The following is a 12,748-nucleotide window of genomic DNA, read 5'->3' on the forward strand; positions in this document are numbered from 1 at the left end:
ACCGTCTTAGGAATGATCATGTCCCCTTCCCATCACAGGGCGACCTTTGGACTTGTCAGCGCTTCGCATAAGTGGCAAGAAACGCACGGCGACACCTGCTTCCTTTAGGATCCTTCAATGTTGCCCTCACCTGTCGAAGCACAGATTGCCGATAATTTTGTGCTTATCGTAGATGAGCTCAACTGCACGCTCACGCCATATTTCAACTACTTTTTTAACTGAAGGGCTCGTGTATTAACTTGACACAGTCGCGACAAACTTATCAACCATGGCCTCTGCTGCTGATGGAGAGGACGATTGGACCATGGTAGTCGCCAACACAGGTGGAACAGGAACTCAGGACATTAGCGAAGATGACAAAAGCGTGCGAGAACATGACAGCACGTTTCGAGTGGCTAGTCAAACGGAAGAGATCTCCTCCAAGGATGAAAGCACGATTGGTTCAGGCAAGTACGCAGTTTTCTCGGAGCTCCAGTAAGTGTAGTATACTAATTTATTGCTGTGTAGACGAGACCACGATATATCTATATGCTTAGATGCATCGAAAGTCATCGAACCAAAGTGCGAAGAAAACGACCCGGTGGTGCGGAGTGATACGGATCAGCGCCTGCGTTCGAATGCAAATCCCGTGCCCAGTGAAACTGGCTTTCTAATCAAGGAGTCAAACCGCGACGCTATCCCCCTAACCGAACCGAACGATGCAACAACAGGAGATGAACCAGAGAGACAAGTCAAGAGAATCAATTTTGCACGCATAACTCTACAATCGGATCACATGTCCGTCCCTGCTGCTAATAAACCCGATGGAATTCGTAAATCATTGACACAGGCCATAAAGCGTGAAGACGAAGAAGAGGTGATATTATTACTCAAGAATGGGGCTAATGCAAATTCGACGGACCGCTGGGGTTGTGCACTCATCTATGCTATCAAGTGGCAGAATGAGACGGTTGTCATGGAGTTGCTGCGACGAGGCGCTGACGCAAATTCGACGGACCGCCGGGGTTGCGCGCTCATCTATGCTATCAAGTGGGAGAATGAGACGGTTGTCATGGAGTTGCTGCGACGAGGCGCTGACGCAAATTCGACGGACGGTTGGGGGTGTGCGCTCACGGATGCTCAACGCTATAGGCTTAAGGAGACCGCGAAGCTCCTTGGACAGGTAACTCCGTCCTCTTCCCGCCCGCAAGTGTCGCGTGGCTCTGGGCAAACTACTATCAACGGGGTTTTCCCTGCTGGCACAAAATTGGATATCTCGACGCCCGGTGGGAGCAGACTGATTATTATGTCCGAACAACCTATCAATGCTAGCAGCGTGTGTGCAGGCGCGGGCTCTCTCCAGTTCATTGGAGATTCGAACAGTCTTTCTGCACTCTTAAGAGAGCGACATTATGGAGACTAGGAAAAAGATTGCTCGGAATGATTATGTATGTAGTAGTCGCGCAAAGAGAAGAGAGTTTCGGAGAACTTGCATCCAAGGGCTCCGGGACGATGCTTGCTATCTTGAGACGGCCAGCTAGGCCCTCGTGGCGGTGGCCACGTTGACGCCCTGCAATTCTTATTGAGGCTCGCTCTTTGCACCAACTGCACCCCGAGCTTAACCTCTACCGATTATGCTTGGATGTTTGGTCACTATATGCCTAGGTCTAGAGTACTAACGCCCTCTACCAAGCAGCCATCGATCACCACTCACTCCTCTCACATTGTGAGGACAGGCAGAGTTGAGAAAAACTTTATACAATTGCGGCCCAAGGTTCTTCGGGTACCTTTGTCGCGGAGTAGAAACCTGTGGCAGATTTGGTGGGCCATTTCTAAAACGACCTCTCTGCCTAGGCTTCGGCAGGCTCGACGTTGCCTCGACAATTCGGGCAAGGGTCATGTTCCTTCAACCATGGCACAACACAATGGACGTGGAACCAATGACCCCATGGCAATTTTGTTGCTTCTACTGTGTTAAGACATATAGGACACTCTTCTTTACCTAAATCACCCTGGACCGAGTTATCAATCCTCTCCCTTGGCAAAGCCTGAATTGGACTCGCACTGACTGGAGTGCCCGTCGTCAAGCCTAGTTGATCTGGTATGGTAGCGTTGAGGTTGCCCAGCTGATTCTGGCGTGCATCAGACCTCTCTATCTGACGTAAAAAGCTAAGGGACTGAAGCCCGCCAGTGAGATGCCAAAGGCCGTTTCTGATCACTGGGACTGTATCTGGCTGGGGTTAGTATACCAGCCAACGAAAGCATCTCTTTTCAGTAGGCGGCCGGGGCCGATTGCCTCGTCTGCGGAGCTGCTCACAATCTTTCGGAGGTATATACATCCCCCTCTCTGGTGGTGAATGAACGCATTGACTACCATCCTCTCCCCCCCAATCCCCAGCGGGCCGCCATGGCTCGGTCGTCTCCAACGAGGAAAAATCTCTCGACCTTCACCATCTAGCTAGCTTGTCGGGTTTCGGAGGAGGGAAGGTCGACCTCAAATACCAAGATGATCGTGGTCCGTCGAGGGTCGTCGGGGAGTCGTCGCAACGGGACGCGGCCCCAGAGGATCTGGCGGCCTCCGTCCCCCTCGCAAAGTGTCGGGGCGGCGCGTCTTCGCAGGTCTTCGTCCGTGGTCCAGAAGATCAATTTATAGAGGACTTCCCTCCGGACACGGCGCGCCAGCTGGCTCGGGACGGGTCGCCCACTCTGCCACGGGTCGCCTTTGGCCCCGGGCAGGGGCATCACGTCGATCTGCTCGAGGGATGGCAAATGCCGTGCGAGTGCGTAGATGGTCTTGAGGAGGTGGTATACGACGGAATAGCGGATCAGCTGGGTGCCGTCGCGAGGCACCACCTCCACCTGTCGCACCTGATCCGTGAACCGACCGGCGCCGAGCGCGAACCGTTGGACTTGTTGGCGGTGGCGGAAAGAAAAGCGAGCGCAGCGATAGAATTCCAGCAGTGCTTCGGACCGAACCTGTCGACAGACCAGCAGAACGCCTGCCAAGCTCTCCCAGACCCGCTGCTGAGTGAACACCAGTCGATAGACCCGGCACCGGATCTCGCTCGGCAAGAGAAGCATGGTCAGGCGCATCGGCCAGTTCTGTTGAGAGCGAGAGGGACAGCCACCAGCGGGGGAGGCGCCAACCGCGGACTCGGGCATCTCGTTGGTGTCACATCGCTTTTATGGACGTATTGGGTATGGGCGCATTGGATCCACTGGGGGTGAGAAAATGGCGGGAGGCTCGAAATCGCCATGTTTCCAAGTCCTAGCCCTGATATCGATATGGAACGAACAATGATTGGGAATACTGTAACTAAAGGACGGACGGTGCCACCACCACGAACTCAGGTCAGGACGGAAACGTGTGCGCGGCGCTTTCCAGGAACCATAAAACCGACCCGCAGATTTCTCCGCTCGGGTGTGAGGCCGATCCGGATTGGTTCCTTGTTCGTCGCTCGTGAGCGCCAAAGCAAATCGAACACTTGCTCCTCCCAGCGGGCCCAAGTCCGGCACTTTCGACACTGGAGCTGGGAATGTAGTGTATGCGTGTGAGTCCACATGGCACTCCGATTGGGTCAGCGTGCGGCCCTGAGCGTCCTGAGTTACTATCAGTGGACATCTTTCTGGCTCGTCAATGGTCCATCCTGCACGCCTAAGTGACCTCTGGCGCTCTCCTCCCTTCCTCCCACCCGATCTACGCACCATTCGAGAACCCCGCAAACCCCATGCTCGGGGTTCTCCTCATAGGCCTTACAGACGGATGCAAAACCGCCTTCTGCTGTACAGCTGCGTCGCAGCACCGAAGATCCCATTTCTTACCTTGACCACGGCATTTCCCATCCTTACAAGATTGATGAGGATAGCTTGGTGGAATGCAGGCACACCGTCGGCAGGTGTCCCACCATCAGAAATCACTGTGGCGCCGCCGGCGGTGGTAACCTAGTAAGATGATGGACGTTGGAAACGGTACCTTCAGATGGAGTCTTGCGCAGCATTGAAAGGTCGTTTGGCTTATCACTCAAGGGCAGTGTTAACTAGCAGCGTAAACCTTATCGTGAACCGATGATTGGAACAGGCGGCGGCCACGGCGATATGTTTGCTACTGCGCCAGTCTTGTAAGATTGACAAGGACGAAGACGAAGGCGATCTCTTCGTTTTGAATCCAAATGACGTCGAGGAGCCGACACATCCTCCCCGACGCCGAGGCTGCACGAAAGTTCCTGTCCATCAAGGATTTGTAATTTGTCTCCGAAGATTGCGATGCATATCTAGGATCACATACCGCGACATAGATCTAGTATGAGATCCTAGTATAGCACGTACAGCGATTCCCCTATGTTCTTGAAAGCCCCCTATTATACCCAGAAGCAGTACAAAAGATGGGTCAAGATGCCGAGAGGTCAATTAGAAGGCTAGGGATGTCTTCTCTCTTGCAAGGATGACCCTATCAAACCATCAGTGTTTACAGTGCTGTCATTGGGTAAGACTTGGGTGAGTTTTGTACGATCCATCGGCGCGGTCACGTTCCTTGTCGAGGATTCGGGAAGATGTTGAAACCTGACTTTCAGTATGTCTCCTGCACGTACACCATTGCCCTGCAGCCAGTTCTACATTGCAATGACCGGGTCCGACATTCAACCAATCGTGACCCGGGATGGATGCGGTCTCTCAAGAACGCCTCGACTGATCAGTCGGTCGCCTGCTACTTATTATATAGCACAGTCCATCAGATGAATGCACCGAGGCCCACCCGCAACGCTGCTCAAGTGTGTGGTTGAAGGAGTTCTCGAATCTCCTATCCCAATCATCTGAAACATTACATCCTCAGGAATACGCGGAGGTGCAGTGGTCTTTGGAAAGGACGACAGTATACAGCACTCCGTGACAGACTGTGGATCACCCATCCCTGGTGGCCCCAGCAAGACGCAGCGGGGAGCCACAACATTTGCATCCACGGCGCTTTCTCTCTGATTCTGCAATGGCAGCATCTAGCACTTCAGAGAGCCTTGTCAAATCGGATGAAAACATTAACGTCAGCTGTGCTGCTTCTAGGAATATGACGCCCTAGCCTCCAACATACGGCGCACTAGAGACTGGAAAGCGCAAAGGATATCGACTGAACATGGGTTGTGCGACCCGGAACCAAATGATGAAGAGTTCCATGTTCATTCCTGCAGAGCGCCGGTCTTGTACTGGCATCTTCAGTAAATCCTATAAGGAGGTGCACGGATGGTTTCGACCTTATGACCGGCTCGGGCGAGCAGAATAGACAGAACCACTCCTTGGCTCCGAATTCCAAGGATTTAGATAGCGAGCGTGGATAGCTGTGTGGATCGAGAACCAGTCCGCATGCCCTTGGAAGCGACTTCGCGCAGTGAGGCCATGTTGAGCCACCCCCCGCGAACTAATTAAGTTAGCAATGCCGTGCAGCCCCACTCACATTCCAGAGAGCGGACCGACTGATCGCCTATGGGGAGCGTGGGGCCCACGTAGCAGCATTACAGTCTGAAATGACGCCGTTTGCAGATGGGTATATCGTTGTGGTCGGACCGGCCAACAAGAGATTAAAGGGTACACCTTTGGCGGGGGTAAGCAACTCAAAATTTACACCTTTTTTGTTTCATACTTACAGGAACAGACATTGAAGTTCGCATTGCAGTACTGTAACAATTGTGGTAATGGCACCTGGTGGGGAGGGAGACCAGAGGATTCGAAACATCCAGCGTTCGTGCCTTCCTGGTCTCGCAGAGTTCTATCCTCGCCCATACACGCTGTCAACCACGATGGTAAGAAGAAGGGCCCCGATCCGGCCCCGTTCGCGTCGAGGACGGGTTACCGGCGGAGAGTCAACTCTGGAGAGAGGAACCCCTAGCCACCGGTGGTGGGATGGTTGCCGAAGCTATTGGTCGTCGTCAACAAGATAACCACGGTGACCACAGCGATCCCGACCATGCAGGAAAGGGTGATGGCGATGATGGTTGTGCGAATAAAGCACATGTTGATTGGCGCGATGCAAAAATAGAGAGGCACTGCGAAGGGCAACAATGGTGGACACCCAGGATATCCAGTGGCAGGGCACGTCCTTCTATAGTATGGTTGATGTCTCTACAAGGGGCTCGAAACATTTCGCGATACGTAGACTTGGGGACAGGTCGACGACAATCTTGAGACAAGATCAAGGTTTTCTTTTTCTGGAGAATTTTGAACTTTTGTGGCCCCCCGGGAACCAATTTGTCACCTTCAACGCCGCGAAAAATACTGCGGTGCGAGTCGCCTACCGTACCTGCTAAAGCAGGGATTTTGAGCCATAAATCCAGAGAAATCCTAAAACTTTGCCTCGAGAACATTGAGTTACGGTATGTACTGTACTCTCTGCTGAGATTCTTTCCCCGACCGAGCATTCACACCACCGCAACTCCAGGTCATTTCAGTCTCGCAGTCTCGGCACGAAAATGATTCCCTGTCACGGAGGATCAAAAGATTCGTGGGGCGACAAAATCGGTGGCGTCTTTTTTGGACTCAGGGTCCCTCGGTCGATTTTTCGCGACGCTTCCTGGTCGCGGATAAATAGCATCGCATCTCCACCTCTCAGGGGACTCCAGCCACGCCTGGCATTCACGAAGGCTGGGTGTTTTAAGGTATTTCCGATATTCCTGTCCGCTAATGGCGACCCGAATATAAGATCTCCACGGCTGCTCACCACGGTCAGGCATCATGGGCGCTACACAAGGACGATACTACAGTCGTTTTACAGAAGACTCGGACTGGAAGCCACCTCGCGCCATTTCCGCATCCGAGCACCAACACCTCCTCCTCGGGGAAAGGCTCGGCGAAATGTCAGATCACCCGTTGCGACCAACTCGAAGGCAGCGCCTAAGGTTGGCTGGTCGACGGGCCATCGCCCGAGGATGGACGAACGTAAAGGGGCGGGTCCGATCTCACTGGTGGCCATGGAAACGCAGATAGTTCAACGGCTCCCTCCTCCTTCTGTCTGCGCAAGACGAGATCTCAGCTGTTTCAGTCGAAGCGAAGCGCCGACTCGAAGGAGGCCGCGATGTCAATTTGGATTTGTAAAGCAGCAGTGGGCCCCCGTGAGGAGAAAGGGAAGTGATCTACGTCGGTAGCTACGGCGATTTACCATTTCCTTGATCGAGCTACCTCAGATCAAATCGACAAACAGGCTAAGAGGAATAGTGGAGACGCACTTTTAAAATCTAAGTTAGTTTCTTCTCCCGGCAAGAAATCCTCCAAGGAACCTGTCTCTCCGAGGTCTTATGTTTCTTTGCTTCTCAATAGCATCGTAGGTGTCTTTGTTGAGCGCCCTCTTAATGGGCGGTCTTTCCTAATCGAGCGACTTATCTTCGCTGCAGATGTTAGCGCACAGATAAGAATGAGTAACACGGTCGTGACTTGTGAAGCCCCATATTTTATTCAAATCGCCAAAGTAATCGTCATTCCATCCTGCCTCTTAATGGACCTTGCTTACACCCATACAACCGCCATCTACACAGGTAGGACCACGTGTAAAATTGTACAGGAGCATCGACACGGTCTGGCAATGCTGCCCCCGTGCAGTCCGCCATGTCCATGGGTCAAGGCTTTACTGCTCTAACTGAGATATACCTTCCCTCTTCCCAATGCAAGTAAGCTTCGACGCCAGCCATCAAATTGGTGAAACGAGTGTGAATCCCGAGGAAATAAAGAATCCTGTATGGCACGAAACCAACGATGCCAAATAATCGCCATAGAGGAAGTACCTCGTCGGACAACTCCTCCAACTCTATATCCTGAAAACCAACCTCCTGCAACATCGCGGTGAGAGCTCCTTGCTCTTGGGTATTTGGGCAGTGCGAGAGGCGGAGCACGTCCTGGAGCAGGGGGGAATTGCGGCTGAAGTCTGCCTCGTTATGAACCAGTACACCCCCAGGCCGAAGCAGTCGGTAGAAATTCCGCAGCACCTTGAAGGGTTCTTCTGCATGCACAAATGTTTCCATGGTGTAGATGCCATCAAATGAGCCATTCGAAAACTCCGCTAGATCATGAAAGTCTCCCCAGGAGACTGAAACTTTGTCTTCAAGTCCCCGCTTTCGAACATTTCGTCGGGCATCTCGCAGGTGCAGAGAAGTGATGTCGACAGCTTGGACCATCAATCCCTTTTCTGCCATATGCATAGCCACATACCCTGACCCCGCGCCTGCGTCAAGAACCCACGATCCGGGGCTCAGACCGAGCTTGTCGTATACTAGATCCTCCATAGCTCGTTGCGCTCTGCTGATCGGGAAGGGCCACAGCTGGCGTTTTGGGTAGAGCCCGCAGTGTCGAGTGTTTCCCAATAACAACCAATACCCAATCCGTGACTCCAGGCTCGTGTAATATTCCTCTACTGACGGGGCCTCCGTGCCATTATTCGCGATGAGGGCTGAAGGCATTCAAGTCAGGACTCAGAATTTGATCTCGCATGGGCACAAAGGGTATACAATCTATACCGAAGAATACCGCGGCCAAGGCTGATAGTATGGTGGCAAGGTAGCGCAATTTAAGGCTTCCCAAAGTCCGCCCTGTCGCTAGTCATTCACTTCGATTCCTTGCTCAGGGATCGGTGTTCCTACCTGGCATACTTCGCGAGGGGATTCTTACAGCAAGAGCAAGTCGTTGGTAGCAATAACGACAATGCGGATCTTTTTGGAGAGGATAGCAGAAGGCTGTTCAATCTTGGGGGGCCGAAGATTGGAAGGAGCGAACCATTTACAATGGGTTTGGACGGCGTGCAAAATAGGGTCTAAGTTAAGGCGGACGCCGACCAATGGATTTGAAAGGAGTCTTGGCCATAAAAGACAAGGAAGGAGACACGGTCCGCGGCCAAAGGACGTTATATTTTCGAGGGGCTCAGGAGGTCCCGACACCAGGCTCATCCAGTGCGGCGAACAGGCTGGATGCCCCTGGACCGGCGGGGCCTCCGTGAAAACAAAACTGCACCACCATCTCAATCGAGGCTGGCAGCTGAGACAGTAGAAATTGAAGGCATATCATCCACAATAGACCGCTAAGCGGGTACATTAAGACATATATGATATTCACGTGTCATGCTTTACAATAAAAATAGAGAAGGCCAGTGACAACTCAGCTCTAACCACGACCGACCCAGACCGACAAAACTCAACGTATAATTTATCCAGAAAAGGACGCCGAAGCTCTAACCTTCATCAACGCCGACATGATCGACGGTAACACAGGTCGCCAAGATCAACCAGCGGTCGTCCTCGGGCGCGAACAACCTGGTCGCATTCTGAAGGTGCCCGCAAGGTTTCGTTTCCGAAAGAATTTTCCCTATCCCAGCACCTGAGTTAGCGCGGGGGTCATTTGTAGGTGTGTCTTGCGCCCTCCGTCCGTTTTCCTGGCCGGCACTGACGGTGACCTTCTGGGCCACCAGGAGATTTGACTTCGTACACTGCCACCTCTGGACCGTGTGTTACCAGCTCGTGGCTGACGATGTCTGATCGGATCGTTGCCCTCACGGTTGGCCGTGTCGACCACATTGCCGTTCGTCTCCCGTCGTTGATGTGAACCGAGAGCACTCAACGGGATCAGGCTCACGAGGGATCCACCAAGATCGTTCGTGGAGGACTGGGATCTCACCGACCACACGTCGGACACGGAAGGCTGGGATTTGATCGACCGGATGTCGGCCTCGGGAGGCTGGAAGTGCACGGAGCCTTCCGAGGCAGAGACCACCGCAAGCGTCCTCAACGGGTCGGACATTCGATATCTGTCGCAAGGCTCCGGCGACCCCAAAATCAAGGCCGCGGTTTGCCACTGGCTTTCATCGTTGCTGAGCCTGGCCTTGTCGATGGCGCCAAGGTATGACGCGACCTTCTTTCCTTCGAGATGGACGACCTGGTCGTAGTGAGCCACCGGTTCTCCCTCCCACGGGTCTCCGGCGAAACGGAGTACGAGGTAGTGGATACTCCTCTTGGCCCGATACCAGACCAGGACGTCGAAGTCATCTGCGGGGTGGCGTCCCAGTCGCAGCAAGGGCCGGTCTTTCAGCCAGCGGTATAACGCCGTCGCCGTCTGCTCTTGGCCGGCTTCGTGATGGCAGATGGTCTCGTAACACACCAAGCTCATCCACATGGGAGAGTACTTCCCGTTTGCCTCCTCCAGTCGCTCTCTCACGACGAAGCAGACACAGTGGGCCTGGCCCAAGAATCCCAGCTTGAGGAGACAGACGATGCAATTGCGCAGGCTGAACCAGGCCCAGAAATCGCCGGGATAGAGATAATGATCTCTCCTCGATATGTATTTGACCAGGGAGACGTTGAGGACCTGGCGGTAGTCTTCTATCGTGGTGCAAACAAAGGCTTTGGTGACGGGATCGCCGAGAAGGCTGGGGTCGGTGGGCGAAGAGGGCGGCGTCGCCACAGACGCTTTCCTTTGTCCTTTCGGCGAGTGCACATCCATCCTGGAAGAGGTCGACGGCATCGGGAAGAGGGGACCAGCCCGGCCTCCGTGAACGCCCTAGCAGCGTTCATATGGGAGTCGCGCCCCATACTGTCTGGTTCGAGTCCCTGGGCCGTCGTATCTCCCAACCAAGGGTCTTCTGGCCTCGAAATACCAACAGAGACGAATGGCTGGTCAACCTCTGGGTCAAACACCCGTTCACCGTTCAACCAACGAATGGGGAAGGGTGCGGTGATGTTCCTGAACGCGCCACTGGCGAATCACGAGAATTCTCCAAGTCAAAATCCTACACGTCGTGGCCTCCCTACAGTACCCGGCAGACAGACCGGCAAGGACACCGGGCGGCGTAGGTCCTTCAGACGGACTGAGACGGACGAATCAAGTGTCGTTGATCGTCTTGACCTGTAGAGATCTCCCAATCCGCGTTTGAAGAGTATTTTCCGCTACGAATCAACGCCCTGCCGACTTGGAACCGGGAGGAGGCGGATCTCGTAGCCTAGTGCGTATAAGTCCAGCCGATACATACTGTGTGAACCCATGGAGGATAATTGCCGCACTTGCCTTGCGGATACACGCAGGGGGAGGGCGTCTCTGGATTTGCGAATTTCCTGGCACCAGAAACCCAAGGACATTCGTGGTTTACCTCGGCCTTTCCCCACATGTTTTATCGCTGCGAATTGGCACAGAATATGCCTCGTCGGCCGACCGTCGCCACCGTCCCCCATTCGCTGGGCCTAGGTGGCATGTTCAATCCGCGAATCACCACCACGAATCTCAAACCTGATACGGTATATCTATCCCACGCCATGCTTCTCCCATGTTCTAAACCACGAAATATTTTGCTCAAAACCATCCTCGAATGACCGGGACCGCATTTCCAGTCCCTCCACCTCGATGTTGCCATGCCGCCCAATAGAAACCGCCCCTTCCAGAGAGTCAATACTTCCTCTACCACGGATCACCAGACACGGAACAAGACCACTCAGCATGACCCTCCGAAGGACACCATCGACCATGTTCTGAGGGAATCTCGGACCACATCATCGCGATTGGACGAAACTCGAAATATCCTGAAGCAATTCGTGACCGTGCATTTCGACACCATCATCGAAATCATCGACCAAACACACATGACCGCCGAATCACGAGGACTCTTCCTCCGCGAAGTCTGCGGTGAACTCAGTCGAGACATTGCAGGCTACATCCTGTACGAGGCCAAGCAACGGGAGGACATCTGGCACCTCGTCCAGGGCGTCGCGAACGGGTCAAAATCCGCTGTCAAAGCCCCAAATCAAACCACGTCCCGCTGAAGTGCGCCAAGTTGGGTCCTCCATTCCCATCTTTTCGTCAGCTTGTCACACTTGCCGTGGTGGCCGTCCAGCAATACGTTGGTCTTGTCTTTATGTATCTTTATGCTCCTACGTTTCCTCTCATCCCATTCATCCCCTTTATCTCGACCCTCGAACAGCTTCATATTCTGGAGATTCGGTGGCTACGATGGTCATCTGAAGTGAGTTCTCCTTACAAAACTGGAGCGAGAGGGGGATGATGGATGAATGGCGAGTGATTTGCCCCATGTCAAGAACCGATTTGGATTACGAGGGAAGCGGAAATGGAACTTTATCTGTTAGCCCTCGTACTGTAAACTCCTAGCATTTTAGCGTAAAGGCTCTGGCGAGGTAGTCATAGGGTTGATTTGATTTGATTTGATTACTCCTTATACCCTCATGATCTCGTCTTGGCGGTTGGCTGGGTCGGCTTCGCCCGTCGTGGTTGGCTCGGCCTGGTAGCGCTTCCCCGGACCTATTAGTTGTGTGAACCTGCGTACCTTCTCTGTCGTTGTCACGTGGTTCCAACGTGACAACCCCCACTCCTAGTTGATTGATTGGATCATAGATTGTCCCAGCCCCACTAAGCGGCTTTGCAGGATTCAGCTATGAGGACAGGTGTTGCCCCTTAATTGCCTCTCGAAATCAAGCCGCTCTTGCTAAACTGCTTCCTTCTATCCACACTGAAGCAGTTTTCCCCTGTACTCAGAGCCCTGAGATCTATACTGTATTTCTGCCCTTAAGGTCTTTCCCGCCTCCATGACTTTGTTACCAGTAATCACTCGTTCGCGCTTACGAGTATTGTAGTACCGTGGACGGCACCGCCCGGAACCGACCCAGGAGGCTCGTCCTCAATATCATCTTGGAGTTGAAGCTCAGAACTAGTTTGATTTGATTATATCATAGACTGTCCCAGCCGCCGATCAAGTGGCAGCTATGCAGCGTTCCGGCTGTAGGTAGGGATAGCCCCACCAACAAAT

General features: G+C 53.3%; 2 protein-coding genes across 2 annotated transcripts; one reads left to right on the plus strand and one right to left on the minus strand.

The window, feature by feature from the left end:
* Positions 1-268: 268 nt before the first annotated feature.
* Positions 269-1,402, plus strand: A1O9_13109 (uncharacterized protein; the record flags this gene model as incomplete). The annotated part of the gene is made up of 2 exons (XM_013397974.1): positions 269-450; positions 508-1,402. The coding sequence occupies 2 exons, from the start codon at positions 269-271 to the stop codon at positions 1,400-1,402; spliced, it is 1,077 nt and encodes a 358-aa protein (XP_013253428.1).
* Positions 1,403-7,574: 6,172 nt separating this feature from the next.
* Positions 7,575-8,401, minus strand: A1O9_13110 (uncharacterized protein; the record flags this gene model as incomplete). The annotated part of the gene is made up of 1 exon (XM_013397975.1): positions 7,575-8,401. A coding segment is annotated over one exon (827 nt), but the record flags the coding sequence as incomplete, so codon positions are not given.
* Between the last annotated feature and the right edge of the window lie 4,347 nt (positions 8,402-12,748).

This window comes from Exophiala aquamarina (genome assembly GCF_000709125.1).
Source record: "Exophiala aquamarina CBS 119918 chromosome Unknown aczIA-supercont1.68, whole genome shotgun sequence".
Taxonomy (NCBI): domain Eukaryota; kingdom Fungi; phylum Ascomycota; class Eurotiomycetes; order Chaetothyriales; family Herpotrichiellaceae; genus Exophiala; species Exophiala aquamarina.